Source organism: Typopeltis vanoorti, chromosome 24 (genome assembly GCF_054136105.1).
Source record: "Typopeltis vanoorti isolate ZY-2024b chromosome 24, IOZ_Tvanoo_1.0, whole genome shotgun sequence".
Classification (NCBI taxonomy): domain Eukaryota; kingdom Metazoa; phylum Arthropoda; class Arachnida; order Uropygi; family Thelyphonidae; genus Typopeltis; species Typopeltis vanoorti.
Window position 1 is genome coordinate 17,822,911 of NC_143572.1, and position 19,030 is coordinate 17,841,940.

General features: G+C 34.2%; 1 protein-coding gene across 1 annotated transcript in view; it reads right to left on the reverse strand.

Annotated features, from left to right (window-relative positions):
• LOC150092961 (poly(A) RNA polymerase gld-2 homolog A-like) overlaps positions 1–19,030 on the reverse strand; it is a 197,358-nt gene that overhangs the window by 56,398 nt on the left and 121,930 nt on the right. Inside the window, exon 11 of the mRNA XM_090413719.1 lies at positions 7,127–7,173. Within this exon, the coding sequence (XP_090269845.1) occupies positions 7,127–7,173 (47 nt within the window). The remainder of the gene's footprint in view (positions 1–7,126; positions 7,174–19,030) is intronic.

Below are 19,030 nucleotides of genomic sequence, written 5' to 3' on the forward strand. Positions count from 1 at the left end.
GTGATGTTCTTGTTCTTTATTTAGTAGTATTAATTTCATATCGCTTATAATACTTTCAAATAAGTGTCAAGTATGAAAGTGTAAGGATTGTTATGTTCCAGTGAAGCTATAATAATGTTAAATGAGCTCATGTTTGTTACATCAAAGTGTTTTATCAGTAGAAGTAATTTGTAAATTTTTCTGGACATGAAAAGGATACGAGAAAGAATTGTTAGGATCTTTGAACTTAGGTTCGTGATTAATTATACGGAACTTTCTATGAGTAGTCATTTTTTTGTACATATGTTTATAGATAAATTAAACAATAAAGATTTAAGGAGCTTCATTAATTTTATTATTATTATTAAGACAGACCCCCCCCCCAAGGAATCAGGGACTCATCGAGGGAGGCCACATACTACACGCACCAGCTATCACTCTTATTCCTGAATTCATTCACACTGCTTGCACTCACAACATCCAATGGCAATCCATTCCAATCACGCACCACCCTACGAGAGAAAAATCTAGCCCTCACCCCCCCCGGCTCAGCGGCATTTATTCTCAGCTTCCAACGTTGCCCTCTTGTCCTGTCCCCATCCTCCATAAATTGAAATGCTGTATGACCCTTTCAGAAGTTTGTAAGTCCTAATCATATCACCCTTCTTTTTTGTAATTTGTCAATGCACTAATTCAAATTTTGAAGTAAAAATTTGAATTTATGTTAATTTATAAGTTTAAGACATGAATGACACGGAATATTGATTAGATGAAAATGGAGAATAACTTTCACTTTATTACAGTTTAAGAGTCTCATGAATTCACACTCATTCACTAAATGGTACAGTCAATAAATAAATAAATAATTTAATTAAGGGGTGTGAATGAGAGAGTGAGAAGATAAAATACAATTAAGATAACAAAATAAAAGGCTATAATAGGTAGTCACTTGTTCAAGCTCAGGAGTGTCACCCTCATCACTTTCTTTTTCTTCTAATGTTTTACTTCAATTTCCTCCTCAAAAATGTTCATTTTCATTATAGTATTGAAGAGGATTGGCAATGGATACAACAACTTCATAGTTTCTGAGGTGGTTGACTGCTTAAAACCATAGTGAGCAAAACAGTTTTGAATGTCTCATTGCATATTCCTTCCTAATTATCAGCCTTAAACTGTAGTGCTTGTAAAAGATTAACTTTTGTATTGAGCTCTTTAGCAATTGTCAAGAACCAGTAAAAGTTTTATTAATTTTGAATGCAATTCCATATCCCAACTCATAAATTCATCCACATCTTTTCTTTACTATTTCCTGACATATTTCAACAGCATAACATTGTTACATGATCTACTGCTTTCATTAATCCAAACAGTGTAGCGTGTTAATAACACAGAAAACCATCCAATGTGGCACAATAAAATAGCCTTGTTTTGTCAGTAATGTAGATGTTATCAGCACAATTTTTTTGTATCAAGATTACATAATTATTTTAAGATTCATTCTGGTGGAGTTAAAGCCATCAGGCCTTCTCTTCAACAAATTAAAAGAAAATTCAATTTAAGATAACATTAATATGAGTGATGAAAAAACAGTGGGCCTATTCAGCTTGTTACATAAATGCAGAAAAGAAAAAAAAATGGAAATACAATAATGATGACATAAATAAGGGGTGCTTAAGGGTCAAAGCTGTATAACTGAGAGGAGACCTCCACATAATCTTCAATGAATGCGGAGAATCTACCAAGGCTTCTGACCTAACGTCCAATCCTCAGCTTCTCGAGGTGCACCATGTTGGGTATCTACCTGGATACTGAACGAACGAGGATGGGCTGTCAATTTGGGATTTAGTCAACCAAATTGTATTCTTATTGGCTTAAACCAAAATACAAGTGATGGTACAGCATGACAAAATTTCATGCCGGCTGGAGCATAGCCCGGTTAAACAAAGCTCCCATTGTTTTTGCCAGGGAACCAGGGCAAACATCGAATAGTCAGCTACTGCAACAAATCTGAAAACACACCCCAGCTCAACATCACCAGAGTTAAAGATCAGTACTATCACCATCAGAAGCCTGAATGGCAAAGAAATAGAGCTAGCTGAGGAATTAGATAAGTACCAGACCGACATAATAGGAGTGACTGAAACAAAAAAAGACAAAAACTGGTGAGATCTTTCTGAGCAATAAATACAAAATGTTATATTCAGGCAATGACAATCAAGGAAAAGAAGGAGTAGCCATGGTATTCAACAGTAAATACGAGGAAGATCAGCAGGCAGTCTCAAGTAGAGTGATGTGGGCAAATATCAGAATGGGGAATTGGAAAATGAGACTTATTTGTGCCTATGGTCCCACAGAAGGTTCTACTAAGTTACAAATGGAGGAATTTTTTTAGGCTTTAGAGAAAACAACTGACACAATGAAAAAAAGGAAAAGTTTGCCCTTGTTGGGGATCTAAATAGCAGAGTAGGAAATTGTCAGACATACAAAAATATTTTGAGAAAATTTGGAGAAAAGAGCAAAGCTAATATAATGGCAAATACCTGTTGGATTTCTGCTCAGGACATGGACTGGTTATTACTAACACAATGTTCCAGCATAAAAATGTGCACAAATTCACATGGAGAGAAGCAAGGAATAAGAAAAGTCTCACTGACTATGTTATTGTTGATAGTGATGTTTTCTCCCTGGTGCAGGACACCAGCGTATACAGAGGATTTGAAATTGGAAGTGATCACTATTTAGTCTTGAGCAGGATAAAACTGAATTTCATATTGAAAAGAATAACACATAAGAAAGTTTTAAAGCGAATAAAAGTTGAACTGCTCTCAGATGTGAACTGTAGACTAAAATATACAAAGATAATTGAAGACAAAATGAAAGAGTTGGAGAACAAGAACAAAACCTTGGAGAATCAGTGGCAAGCCTTGAAGAAAACCCTGATTGATTCAGCCAGAGAGACATGTGGTGAGGTTGTCTGCAAGGATAGAAAAATCAGAACTCCATAGTGGACACAGGAAGTTAAAGAGGCCGTGAAGGAAAAGAAGAAAGCATATCAAAAGTTTCTGGCAAATAAATCAGCATGTGCTCTTAGAGAATACAGAAACAAACGTAAGAAAGCTAAACACTGTGTAAAACTAGCTAAACAAAAGTAATGGGAAGACTTTGGCAAGAACATAGAAAATAAATATCAAGAAGGTGGCAAAATATTCTGGAGGTTGTTGAAAAAGATTAGAAATGGAAGAAAGAGTGCTGTAAAAGGAGTTAGAGATGATAAAGGTGACATGAAAATATGAGGAAAAAAAAAGATATCCTTCAAGTATGGAGCAATTACTTCGAAAAATTGCTAAATGAAACAAGCAGTGATAGCACAGTGGTAAAAAACACTCAACAGGCATATAGTCAGGAATACATATCCATACTTGAAGTAGAAAAAGCCATCAAAGGCAGAAATGTGGAAAGGCAGGGAGTAGATGATTTTGACCAGAAATGCTGAAGTATGGTGGTATAAAAGTCTTATGGTGGCTGCACTGCATAGTTCAAAAAGCCTGGACAGAGGGATGAATTCTCGATGATTGGAATAGAGCTCTCATAGTGCCGATATATAAAAAGGGAAATAAAACCGAATGCGAGAATTACAGAGGTATTTCCCTACTGAGTGTTCCCTGGTAAGATTTATGGTGTATACTTGAGAAACAGTTGAGAAGAATTGTAGAAGAAAAGCTTGGTGAAGAACAAGCTGGATTCAGGCGAAATAGAGGCTGTCAGGATCAGATCTTTACTTTATGACAAATAGTTGAGAAATCATGGGAACATAACAAAGATCTGTATTTAAGTTTTGTCGATCTGGAAAAGGCATATGACAAGTTACCAAGAGAGAAGCTATTCAATACACTACAGTTATATGGTGCATTATATCAAGCAATACTTAGTCTTTATTTGAGTTGTAAGTGAATAGTTAGAATTGAAGGTAGTACAGTAAGATGGTTTAATGTTAAATCTGGTGTGAGACAAGGATGTATATTATCCCCTCTGTTATTCATTATCTATATGGATCACATTATTAAGGAATGTGGTATTAAACATGATATCAAAATTCGAGCTAATCCACATAACGCAAAGAGCTAATGTCAGCTCTTTGCGCTATGTGGATGATGTTATACTTCTAAATAAATCCGCTACAAGTCTGCAAGATTCCTTGACTATGTTGAATAACTGTTGTGATAGATATGGTATGAAGGTCAGCAATAAAAAGACAAAGACAATGAAAATAGACAAAGACAAGTAAATCATTTCAGCTACTTAGGCATGATTTTTAGTGAAGATGGTAAATTAAATATGGGAATAGACAACAAAATCAACAAAGCTGGTATGGTAGGAAGTCAATTCAATAAATTCATATGGAATAAGAGAGAAATTAGTCAGCAAACACTAAATTAGTTCTATACAAGATAATGTTCAAACCAGTTTTAACTTATGGATCTGAGAGCTGGGTCAGAAGTAAAACACTTGATCAAAGACTAGAGACTGCAGATATGAGTCCTGAGAAAGATTAGATGCGTGAGCAGATGGCATCAAATGCAATATCATATTAAAAATGAGGATATTAGGAAAGAATTTGACATTGTCAGCATCCAAGAATGCATTAGCAGAGCTAATCTCAGGTGGTATGGTCACTAAGATATAGGTGGATATAGGTGAACTTTGATACGGTACAAAGTGCCTTAGATGATAGAAATATAAGATCTGATAATGTTGGAGTCTTAACAAGTAAAACTGATTTGGAAGAAAATTGTAGATAAGAAGTTAGTAATGATGTAAATTTTTCATGTAGCCTGAAGGGGTGTACAGGATATTATCATATCCTGTGCACCCCTTCAGGCTACATGGCAGGAATCTGATGATGATGATGAAATAAATAACCCAAATTCCTTCGTAAATTTCTAATTTAACTTATTTAGACTATAGAAACATTGAACAATTATTGTCTTATTGATTTTGATATTTGAATGAATATGCTGTAAAATGTAAAACAATACTGTTTAAAGATAAAGTTAGACAAACATATGCATTTATTCATATCAGTAAATTAAGTGGGCAAATCTTTCCTTTTGTTCAATGTATTAGTATTATCGCATTGGAACTGATGGGAATCCTGTGTTTCTGTGGATTCATTACAGGCTTCTTACTCTTCAAAAACTACACACAAACTGTCATTACAAACTCATTTTGTTTTATTCATCCGAGCATTTTTCCGTTTACAGAAGGTACCAATGTACTTATCCAGAGTTGAAATAGTAGGTCTACATAAACACAAAAATATTACACGCTTTTTCTTTGTGCTTCTCACAATCACAAACTCTGATAAATAACTGCTTATCTGCTGTTGGTTACTGACAGTGTTGCCAACTAGAAAAGACAAAATATCGCTATGAGTCTCAAAATTCCACTACGCTGTAACAATGTTTGCTTGTCAATCAATGCAAGATAGCGCATTACAGGAAGTTCCAAACAACCTCGTCCCTTTCATCACGCATTTGTAATCAGCTGACTGTTGATACTGACTTTTTATACACATTCAAAACTGTAAATAATTGTTGAATGATAACACAATAATGTAGGCATAATTACTGTCAAGGGAAAAAAGTCACAAAACAGAAAAATGTTCCGGTCCAATGCATAAAAAAAGTTCCAGTCCTGGGCCCCTGGCTAAATTTAACCACTGGCCTTCCCTATCATGCTTGTTACCCTTTTTGCTTTATATTGTTCATGAGCATGCTGATCACTTTTTTTGTTTATATTCCTTTCACAATTCTTTCTTTTTTTTGCAACTCCTACTTTATATTGATAAAGATGTTAAAAACATTTTTACTAGCATTATCCAGAAATTTTTGTCATGCAAAAGTATTGGGTTACAAAATCTATATGTTAAGGAAGCATCATATTCAAGAGTATTGAGTAGTTACATAGCCAAAGAACCTTATGATAAAGACAGTTTTAATGTTTCCCGTCACATAAACACCAATTTCAAAAACTTTTAAATATATGGCACCACACATTATGTGCCTGGTACAGAATTTTTAGAAGATAATTATAAGACTGTACCAGAAAATTATTTTTTTCTTTATAATTTTTATCTCAATCGATTTTGGTTAACCCATGGGTTCACTTTTTCTCTTCTGTTCTGTTTACAGTCATGTGTACTCATGACTGGAAATCTATCATGGCACATATAAACACTAAAACCTATGAAAGTTCATGAATAGAAATACACAGCATGTACTGCACAGGCTGTTTGCCTTGTGGACAACCACTATTTGGTGGAGTGCAAATAATGTATGTGCAGTAAGAAAAATTTGTATAACTTATATTTTTTTCATAGCCCTTTCAGGATAATTTGCATAAGTTTAGAGAGACAGGAAGGACCACCAATATCTGTCTTGAGAAACAGAAATTTGTCCATTACCTGCACTAAGCTATTCTGAAGTAGCAAACCATGCATGGACATGAATCGCTGGATTCACCGGGGGATGGATAGCTTTTTAAACAGCAGCAGATATAAATGAGAGGTTATTTCTAGAATGTGGCATAGCATCACAGCATTCACCAAATCTGAACAAATTTGGCTACCTCGTTTCACCTAAAATATGAGAGATTATTATTTTGAGATATTTGGCAAGTTTCCATCACTGCATCCATAAAGGACTGTGGGATCCTGCCAGTGTGCCTGCATGCATGTACTAAGTTGTATTTCTTTGTTTCCATGAAGATATCTTGGCAAAATACTGATAATTTATTGGCTGGCTAAATAAATTTAGTTAGTAATTATTATTTACAGATGTGTTTTCTAAATTCAATTTCAACATGAGCAAGTTACTGACAGTGAAGACCTTTAAGGAGAGAGATATAACAGGTATTGCATGGGTCTCCTGGAATGAATCCAATTAATGAGCTAAGGTACTAGAAGTCAATTTTCCCATTCACAAGATATAAAACCTCATTTATTATAGAACAATGAATCTTTTTAACCAGCTTAATCCCATAAAATATATACATATAAAAGAGAAAATTTCTTGTAATTGAATATTTCCTCTGCAAATTAAAATTCAAATAATGAAGATATATATATATATATATAAATCAAGCTTACTGGTTGCATTTTCTGGAGACAAGGTAACACAGGAGGAAAGCAGCCACCTGAAATTTAGGTCACCTTATTAAATAAAACTGCATGATAACAAGACAGTAAATTTTGACATCATAAACTCTATCTATGAATGATGATGATACTAAAAAACAAACAAACATAAGACTGACTTTCAACATTATAAATTTATACATGAGATTAGGTATACAGTGGGATTTAGGGTAATTTACTGAGACTGATGTCATCAAAACTAAAGTAGCCTGAACTGTTTAAAAGCAACAACCACAAATGCATGGTAAATTTTCAGGCAGTAAATCGAAAGTCATTTATTTCTCAGTCTAGAAAATCACAGGATGCAAAACATCACTGAAAACTCTCTTCTGCTCACATCTGATGTTCCAGAGGTAAGGTTCAGCAGCAGCTCAATTTTAAGTGAGTTCTATATTTAATGGACACTCTGATACTGCTACTCCAGTCTTTAAATTTGCAAAAAAAAAACTGTATTTTTAATCTGCCAGACCTTTTTTTTTTTTTAATGTGAGAAACACAAAGGATTCTTATAGGTTGAAGCTAGATAACTGGGAGGAGGCATCTTCACCTAGTCTATATATAACAAATGTGGAGAGCAGAATGGAGCTCCTGACCCAATGCCTGATCACTGACCATGTAGGTGTGTGTGTGTGTGTGTGTGTGTGTGTGTGTGTGTGTGTGTGTGTGTGTGTGTGTGTGTGTGTGTGTGTGTGTGTGTGTGTGTGTGTGTGTTTTCTATTACAATCAACTCTTACTGTAGTAAACACCATTATAACAAACCACCAAAAGTACCAACCAAATCCCCACAGACACAATGCTATTTTAAATAGCATTAATAGCATTCAGTGTAGCATGTAGCAAACTATTCACTATAATAAATTACTTCTGTGGTCTTTATGAGCATGCTACATCAAGAGTAGAATGAAACAGGTATCCACTTGGATGCCAATGCATGAACTAGCAATCTGAGTTTATGGAATGACAAGGTACCCAATATTTTTATCAGAGAGCAGAGCAATAGCAATCAGCAATAATTCCATTTACTTCCACTACTACAACATGAACAGAATGAAGATAAACTCCAATTAAAAACAGGTGGAGCTAGAAGAGGAATATCAGAAAGATCATATTGATGTAACTGGTGTTATGGAAAGATTCTTCCAAATAAAAGATGATTTATTCAAGGCGAGAGAGATTAGAGAAAGGAGAGTAGTAGCTAAATTATTAGAAACTACCTCGAAACCTCTAAGGCAACTGCTTCTATTTTCTGAAAATTAACTTCTTTGAATGGGAAAGAGGGAAATTAGACTGATTAATGACCTTTCTATCACCCTCATTTGGTAATCTCTTTTACAAAAGATGTTCAGTTTCTGCTAGTATTTTCTACAGATATTTATGTGGACACCATTCATTAGAACTGCCAATGATAATTCCACCACATTCTTCTAAATCTGCTAAAACATGCATCAACTATTTAACATATCTTCAGAGTTCAACTCCAAATTCATAGAACCAAGTTTTCTTCTCTTTGCTCATTTCTTCTACTGCTGATACTTCTTAGGCATTTCTAAAAGTGTGTAACATGCAGGTCTTCAAAATCAATGTTAAGCTCCCCCACCTCAAATTTCTACTCATTCACAGTAATAATTTACTATACGCAACTGTAAGCAAGACTATTTAATTCATTACGTGTTGACAGGTAATTCATAATCAGGAGTTGGGGAAAAAAAAAAAAAAGAGCTTCAGTTGAATCATCAATTTTATTTAAGTAATGCTATTCTATGGCATGTTTTATATTATGAATAGTTTTTTTTATTATTTTTTATCTTACTCAACTACTGGGTCAAGGCAGACATTACAAATGCATGTTTTGTCGATTATCACTCATTTATTCATAATGGATTATGACCAATAAAAGGATAGGCTACAAACAAACATATTTTATCTATAGAAGACACTCAGGCCTATTGCAAAGTAACTACCTAACTATGACATGTAACCTAAGACAGATGCACTGCAGACAATAGGTCAATGGTCATTAACTCATATTGTATCCAACGATGGAATATCCAGCATTTGAACCATTAATGTCCTGTCAAGTGTCATCTCCATTTAGGAAGTTGACTATTATGGATCTTTACCTGAGATCCATAAAGTGCATGTGTTAAGGCTTAAGTGGTGGGAGACTATCATATTAAAAGTTTAATGGAGTGAAAAACACCACTAGGAAAATATTAAAAATAGTATTTAATTCTTTCAATAATTCATCTCAGTTACAGAGACATTTTCAAGGAGTACAAAATGAGACCCCTCCCTGCCAATTTTTTTTATGGAAGATTTTGAAAAACAAGCTCTTGACTCAGCCTCTCTCAAACCTTCTATCTAGTTAAGACATAGATGATGTGTTTTCTTTTTGGTCTCATGGCCCAGACACATTAGAATCCAATTCTAATGTGTCTTCAGAATGTGTCTCTAGAATCCAATTTACAATGGAAAAGGAAACTAATAGTCTAGCCTTTCTTGACATTATAGGAAACCCACTCACACAGGCAGATACATTCACAAACTTTCCCATTACTCCCCATCTCACCGATATCATGTCATAAAAACACTAACCCATAGAGCCTATAACCTTTGTTCCAATGAGCTCTCTCTCTCTCTTGCAGCCAAATTCAATCATATATGCTTCTTTTATCTAATGGCTACAGTTCTACTCTATCAAAAAAATAATAATTCCCCCAATCCATGATCTTCTCTTCAGAAAGATTTTAGTAATGCTATCACCATCCCCTATGTCTGAGGCATATCAGAAAAAAATATCCAGAATCTTAAAGAAATACAATCTTTGCACTACTTTCCAGCCATACTTAAAACTAGCTACCCTCATTTGCTTCACTAAAGACAAACTCCTTTCTCTCTCTCAGTTTCAGGTGTATATAGAGTTCCTTGTTTCTGCAGGTTGGCTTACCATGGACAGACAGGAAGAAATCAGCTACAATCTACATGATAGAACATTAAAAATACATCTGCAGTCATGACTATAGTCAATATGGCCTTGCACACCATGCTTTGGATATAACTCTCAAAATTAATTGGAAAAAGATCATCATGCTCCATCACAATAAATTTAGAAGAAAACTGCTTTTAGAATCTGCTGCTTCTCTTAAAGATTGGCTTAATTCAAATAAATATCGTTGCATAAAACTTCCCAAAATATGGGAAACACTAATACTTTGAGATTCCAGTTTACATCATAGGCCACCAATAGGTGTCCCACCTAGTTAGGACTCTAATCTTTCTTTCTTCCATGTGCTTCACTTAGTTTTGTACTGCCTTTATGTGTGTTACAAGTCTCATTTTGTACTCCCTGATGATGTCTCTGTAACTGACATGAAATATTGAGAGAGGTAAATACTATTTTTAATCCTTTCCTAGTGCTGTTTCACTCCATTAAACTTTTAACATCAGTATGAATCCATAAAATGCAGTAGAAAGATAAGAGAGTGAGGTTCTAATCTCTTCCATCACACAGTTGATATCCTCTGTCTGCAGATAGTGTTCATGGGAATGATTCGTCTCTTTTGAATCACTAATAATGGATAAGAAGTCTTACAGATTTTTAAATATATAATTTCTTTATACTGATGTAACCTAAAAATGTAACCTAAGTGTTTTTCAATTGTTATCTCAGTAGCTGCCACTAGCCCTGACCATTAACATTTTTTGAGTCAATCAGAATTCAGAAAACTCACCTATAATTACTATATATGTAGTGTAGAACCTAAGAACTTTAATAAGGATTTTGGGTGTTCACCCTCAATTAGAAAAAATTTGACTTTTTACCATAAGTGATTCAAGACAGGTTATAAGTCAGCCTGGATGAGTAGTTAGCCTATCTGCAATTCAACCAATATGCTATGGGTTTGAATTCTATCATGGGCATAAATGTTTGTGATTGTCTTTAAGTGGGTGTGAATTTCATCACTCAGTGCAAGACCAATGTCCTGCTTATTTGGAGGCCTGAAGAGGCTTAAAAAAAGTTCCACATTTGGTCTCTGGAGCAGGGCTTCTGGACTATATAAAAAAATAAATAAAAGCAGGGAAAAAAAATGTTTAGCCCACATTGTGGGTTTGAGTCACATTATATCAGAAATAAAAATGTGTGTGAAAATGATTATGTATCACTGATAAAATGTATAACGTTTTAATTTAGTTTTCATGAGTTTCAATAAACACATTACAGCTGATTCTTGCTCTACCATTATAATAAACTATCAAAAAATTCCAACCAGTTACACAGAGAAAATATTCTTATAAATAAAATTCACTACAGCAATTATCCTCTATAATATTCTTGTGGGCCCTATGAGAGATAACTGTAATATATAAGTAGTCATATTTGTTTCATTATTGAAACAAATAGTCAGGTTGACCACCTGACAAGTGAGATCTGTTTAACTGGTAAGCCAATAAAAATTTTATGTCCTGTTTATCGCAGCTTATTAAAAAACAAGAATATGTGAAATATAAAAGAACACGATTATGATTTAACAAGGTCTTGTAAATGTTAAGTAATGCTACTTACCACAATGGGAATAATGTAGTCCATCAGATATGTTTTAATCAAGGTGATGTAATATTTCACATATTTCTTTATAACAGTTCACATAAGATAACTGTTCTATGCAGGGAGTTATCTCTCTCTAGAAAACTCCTGTATGCATGCATATATAGGTGACAGCATGTTCTGCAAGATGAGACTATTTTGGTTCTTAATGCATGATGTATATTTATTATATTCCTTGTGATGAATAGCTGCAGATCTCCCTGACTGACATAAGTATATGATAAACCACATGTGCAAGCAATCTGAAAGTTGTGAAATCATTACTATGTTATCCTGATCTGAAAAGATCTAATGGAATGCATTTATTGTCACTATGGGAAGTAGTGTTGCTTAACACTGATAATTTCTTTTGTCATAGTACTAGTACTAGCTACTGTTTTATCTTTCAGACCATACTACAAACTTTCATGATGCACTTTTTAGTCAGTACTATAAAAAGTTAACATGAATATCCTTATTATAAGTAGATTTAATGGTGACTAGAAGAAGACAATGGTAACAGTCCTTGTAGCTTAGTGCAGCACATTGTAGCCACCATCAATTATGTATAATTATTTCTTTTTTGGAGGTTAGGAGAGCAAAATGACTTAAAAAAAAAATAATAAGAGCACAAAGGTTAAAAAAAAATTATGACCACACTTAAAGATTAGAATTAATAGGGATATTCACACAAATATTGATTTTGGGAAATTCTTCTCAGTGTACTTTTTTTCAACTTTATGAAAATTGTGGGAATACAATGTTGTTTATTGTCTGCACGGTTAGCCTAGTAGCTGTGCGCTTCACAACCATATGTCTGGGGAAGGAGTGTCCTGGGTTCGATTCCCGACGGAGACGTGAGGAGCTTAAGGATCTTCGTCAGCCATAGCCAAGTTAGCTGGTCTTGTGCACGGAAAGTAGGGTTTTTCTCCCAGTTTAGCTGGGATTTTTTCATCCCACAAGCAGGCAAATCAGCCCAGTGAACACACACATGGACTACAGTCAAGAATACCTCCATTAGGGATGCAACAGAGGAGTGGCGTGTCAGCTGCATTATTTCGCCATGACTCCTCATTAGGAGGAGACCCAACTAGTCTGAATCAGATGGAGGGGGGGAGATATAGATAGATAGATTTGTTTATTATTTTGTTAATGTTATTTATTAAACTGCACCTATATCACAACAAAATCCTTTTTTTCTGCAATGTGTGTGTGAGAGAGAGAACAGAAAACATTTATTTAAAATGAATGCAAACTGCTTTCATTTAATCATTTTGAAACCTGTTTTTTTCAAAATTTGTAATACAGAAAACGTGATAATACGGAAATATAATAAAATTATATTAATTTAATATTTTAGATAATGTATTTTTAATATTTTTGACCTTACTTTTTTTTTTTATGGAAAAAGATTTTTTCCCCCTATAAAATAATAATATAATATATTGACATAATTAGTATTAGTCCAGGTGCTTTCTCATTCTTGTGGGCTTTTAGTGCAGTTTCAAATTCCTGCTCTTTAAAACTGTTACAGGTAATGAGCAGTTCTCATTAGGTGTAAAATTACCCATAGAAAAACTTTTATTTCTAACTCAAGCTCTCAGATTTATAAGTTAAAATTGGTTTGAATACTGTCTTGTATACAGCTAGTTTGGTGTTTTGACTAAAGCATCTGTAGTGAAGTTTGCTTATGGATTATTTAATAGTTTTTCAAAGTGGATCTTCCACACTAGGAGTTCACTTTCATCTTCAGGTATCTTACCATTTTTAGCTTTTATTCTTAAGTCTTTTGGGTTTCCTTTGTTTGGAATATAAGTAATCAGCTACTGGTACATATTTCTGGTTTTATGGATATTTTGATATAGTTCTAATTTTTGACAGATAGACTGGATATGATTTTCCTGTCATTTCTAAAGACCAAGTATATTTGATCATTTTGTTCTTTTAGTACTTTTATGATACCATATTGTCATATGATGTCATAAAAACATTAACCCATAGAAAAACTTTTATTTCTAACTCAAGCTCTCAGATTTATAAGTTAAAATTGGTTTGAATACCATCTTGTATACAGCTAGTTTGGTGTTTTGACTAACCTCTCTCCTATTCCATATAAATTTATTCAGTTGCCTTCCTACCCTACCAGCATTGCTAATTCTGCTGTCAAATTCCAAATATAATCTGCCATCTTCACTAAAAATTATGCTGAAGAGTTGAAATGTTTTCAATGTTCCTGCCTATTTTCATTGTCTTTGTCTTTTTAATGTTTTCATACCAAATTTATTATAGCAATTATTCAACTTGGTCAGGAAATCCTGCAGACTTGTCCTTGATTTATTTAGGAGTATACCATTATCTGCATAAAATTAAGAGCAGAGATTAACATCTCCAATTTTGATATCAGGTTTAATATTGCTTACTTCATAATGTGATCGATACAGATGATGAATAACAGTGGAGATAGTGTACACCCTTGTTGCACACCTGACTTAAAATCAAACAATCTTCTTGTACCCCCTTCCATTTTAACTGTTGATTTAACTCAAATAGAGACATCTGACATTTTGTCATATGCCATTTCCAGATCCTTGTTATATTCCCAATATTTCTCAACTATTTGTCTTAAAGTGAAAATCTAATCCTGACAAACTCTGTTTGGCCTGAACCCAGCTTGTTCTTCCAATCTTCTCCTGCACAATTTTTCTTAGCTGTTTCTCAAGAATACTTGTAAATCTTCCCAGGAACACTCACTAGAGAAATTTCTCTGTAATTTTCACATTCAACTTTATTTCCTTTTTTACAGATGGATACTATGAGTGCTCTACTCCAATCATCCAGAATTTGATCCTCTGTCCAGGCCTGCTGAATTAGGAAGTGTAGATGTTGTAAAACTTTTATACCTCCAGATTTCTGGTTGAATATTAACTACTCCAGCTGCCTTTCCACATTTCAGGTGCATGACAGCTTTTTTACTTCAAGTACAGATATATATTCCAGATAGCATTCTTGCTGAGCGTTTTTTTACCAGCATGCTGTCACTGTTCGTTTCATTTAGCAATATTTCCAAGTAATTACTCCATACATCAAGAATATCTTTATCTTCAGAATATTTTCTTCAACTGCCTTCGGAATATTTTCTTCAACTGCCTTCGGAATATTTTACCACCTTCCTGATATTTATTTTCAATGTTCTTAGCAAAGTCTTCCCATGACTTTTGTTTAGCTAATTTTACACAATGCTTTGCTTTCTTACATTTTTCTCTGTATTTTCTAAGAGTACAAGCTGACTTACTTGAAGAAACTTTAACTTCCTGAGTCCACCATGGAGTTCTATCTTTCTATTCTTGCAGATTACCTCACCACGTGCCTATCTGGCAATCAAAGTTTTCTTTAGGTTTAGCCATTGTATCTATAATGGGTGTTACAGGATGCTATGTTAAAAGTTTATTTTTCACTTGGTTAGACTATAATAAATTTAGTTTAATCCTTTATCCAAGCGTGAGCAAACACAGTTCGTGCCTGAAAGTATCTTCAGGACTGGGATAAGGTAGTACAACACCGAGCAATTCGTTGCAAAGGTGGAGCAAGCTGACATCACAGCTATCTCAGTATCTCCCATAATGCAAAACACATCTCCTTGTGGATATGTATAATGTTATGCATTAAGGGAAGGGCCACTACCCAGACTAGTTTCGACCTTTATTGACGTCTCTTCAGTGGAAGCCAGGCCCAAGTGGAGATACCAGGCAGAAGCATTAGCAAGGTCATCTCTACCTATAGGAGTTGCCAAACGGTGTGCCACCTTTTTATTAAATTACTCTGGATTTAGAGAAAGATGTTGAAATTTTATTTTTCACTTGGTTAGATTATAATAAATTTAGTTTAATCCTTTGCATGTTCCCATAATGTTTTGCATTATGGGATAGGAGTGATGCCAGCTTGCTCCACCTTTGCATCGAGTTTCCTGGTGTTGTACTACCTTACCCCAGTCCTGAAGATACTTTCAGGTGCAAACTATGTTTGCTCACACTTGGATAAAGGATTAAACAAAATTTATTATGATGCTATGTTAGACCAGCACAATTAAGATTATCACTATTTCCAATGAGTAGTTTACTATTATTATTATTTTTTTGTTACTCTCACTCACATAAGATTATTTGCAAACCTACAGTATATTTCGGAGGGCTAAGGATTGCATTAGTATGCTGGCTGCCTGGCTAATCAATCAGTTAGTATCAATCCATTTTTTAATTTTTTTTTCTAGGTCTATTTCCTGCCATTTTTGTTTCAAGCACTTGTTTCACTTATATTTTTCTCATTCTGTTAAACTAACTGTAGATGAGCAACCTAAATTAACCTCTGTTTGGTTTATTAAAAAGCTCCTTTCTAATAACTTCATTTTTAACATAGTTTTTATGTAGCTAAAATTTAATGAACCATTTGTATGATTTTCTTTTCTTGACTACTTGTATAATAAACTATAACACTTTTTATGAATGTTAGTCAAGTGGGTTTTAATTTTTCGTCCTACTAGTTTCTCAGTACAGATCCTACGCAAAAAAACCATAACGACACCAATGAACTATTACGTGGAATGACTAACTGGCCTATAGACTTAATAAGAAAGCTAAAATCCATGCACCCGTTGACTCCAAGATTGTATGGCGTTCCTAAAATACATAAAGAGGGTATACCGTTACGTCCAATAGTTGATGGAATCTATTCTCCAACTTACTGTCTAAATATCTAGCCAAGATTTTACAACAACATATTCACGTCTCAGATACTTATATTAAAAACTCGCAACATTTTAATGAAAAATTAAAAAACATCCCTATCTCTGAAGATGATATACTAGCGAGCCTTGATGTCACATCTCTCTTTACAAACATTCCAGTTGTGGAAGTCATCAACATTTTAGACTTGTTCCCAAGAAACATCACTACTTTGTTCAATCACTGTTTAACTTCGAACTATTTCGTTTGGCAAAAAACAGTCTACAAACAACTTACTGGATTAGCCATGGGTATCCCCCCTCTCCTTCCTGTGCTGACTTATTCATGGAAGACCTAGAGGATAAAATCTTATCTCAAATTACTCCAAAACTGAAAACTTGGTATAGATACGCAGACGACATCTTTATCATTTGCAATCATACGAAAGAAGAAGTAATGGATTATCTCAACCAAATCAATAGTTTCCACCATACCATCAAATTCACACTAGAAATTGAAAAAGATGAACAACTTCCATTCCGTCGACATCCTAATAAAGAAACAAACCAATAATAGTATCAACCTGTCTGTGTATAGAAAACTTACGAATACTGGACGTTACCTCCATTTCAACTCGTCACATCATATATCCCAGAAACTTAGCATTATCCATATGCTTAGAAAAGAGTCATACAGTACACCACTGACCAGGATGACTTACAAAAAGAATTAACTACAATATCCAGAGAGCTATCCTTAAATGGTTATCCTAAAAGACTCTGCAACAAGATTGCCTTTTTGGATATACCACAAAGACAACGTGATGACACCCAATACATCAGTACTATAACTATTCCATTTGTCAGCAGCATTTCCAAAAAATTGGCTATCTTTCTAAAACCACACAATATTAGAGTAGCATTCAAGCCAGTCAATACTATTCGGAAATTTGTAAGATCACTGAAAGACCCTCATCCTTTCTATAAGTACTCTGGAGTATATAATATACCTTGCTCCTGTGGTGTTAGTTACGTTGGTCAGACCTCTAGAAGCTTCGAAACGAGACAGAAGGAGCACATAGGCTATGTTAGAAACAACAGACAAGACATTTCAGGCCTTTCTTCCCACTTTGCCTCTACCAACCATCTTATTGAGTGGGATAAGAGTCATATGCCCTATATAGAAGAGAACTACCATTCCAGAACCTTCAAAGAGGCTGCTATGGTCATCCGTTCAACAGGAAACCTAAATAAGAATCAAGGTCTAATCCTACCAGAAATTTGGAAAACTTTAATTAGATCACTAAACATCAAAGAAATGAACTTTCACGCCAATTACATTATGTCTTGTAACAAATAAATCATGTTCCCAAGACACGCGCGTTGTCTCGCACAATACTAATTTTGTATGAATTAAAACTGTCAGTTAAAACCTTGTCTGTTACCTTCATATTGCTTACTAATTGTATCAATGAAGATGCCGATAGCAAAAATTTCGTCCAACTAGTAGGACGAAAAATTAAAACTCACTTGACTAACATTGATAAAAAGTGTTATAGTTTATTAATGGACCATTTGTTCAAAAAGTTTATTAGTGACAATGCAAATAGAGGCTTTCTGTTTGCTTATTTCCTTGTTTTAATATTTTCCTGCTGAACTCCCCCCCCTCCCCACATCACTCCCAACATACAAGAGATTTCATTACTCAAAAGAAAATTAGTGTTATACATGGAAAGAAGTAAAAGATATGAAATTAGTGATGTTCTTTTTTGAACAGCTAGAAGTTGTTGTCTTTGAACTTTTGACGTGTTTGAAGTTGGACTGTAGATCAATACTACTGTGAATCTTAAGAGGAGGAATTATACTAGCAGTTGCTGATTAGCATGCATTAGGTAGTGAAGACACTGGCCATTAATGACTGCCAGTGTCTCCCCCCCCCCACTTTATGGAATGGACTGAATACAGGCTTGGTTCTATGCTATAAGAAAGACACCAAATGAATACAAAGGAGTATAGAAATGCTGCTAGAAATAATACAAAATGTGCCAGTTCTGGAATATACCTTTTGAATCCAATTAGGAAAGGAGATATCAAACTAAATACCAAAGAGAGACTATCTATCTGTTATTTAGTTTATTCAAGATTCTTCTGACAGTTTTCTGTCAAACAGGAAGCATGCATCACATTGTTTCTGATATGGCAGGATATGATTATTCATTTTGATTATTGAGAAAGCTGGCTTTGTCATTAGGTGAAGCCACAAACAGAATCAGAGATACAGATATTTTCCACCACTAAAACAGTAGTAGTAAACTCATAATTCCCATACATACATACACGATGAGTCTATTGATTCCATGGAGGTTACCTAAATAATAATAATGCACATATAATTCTTACTACTAAAAACATTTCAGTATATTATAAACCAGCGATGGTCAACACTATAATGCTTTTACACTAGTAAAAATATTTCATTATATCTGAAAAACAAGTGATGACTAACTTCCTACTTCTAATACACACACACATACATTGCAAATAGTGAATATAA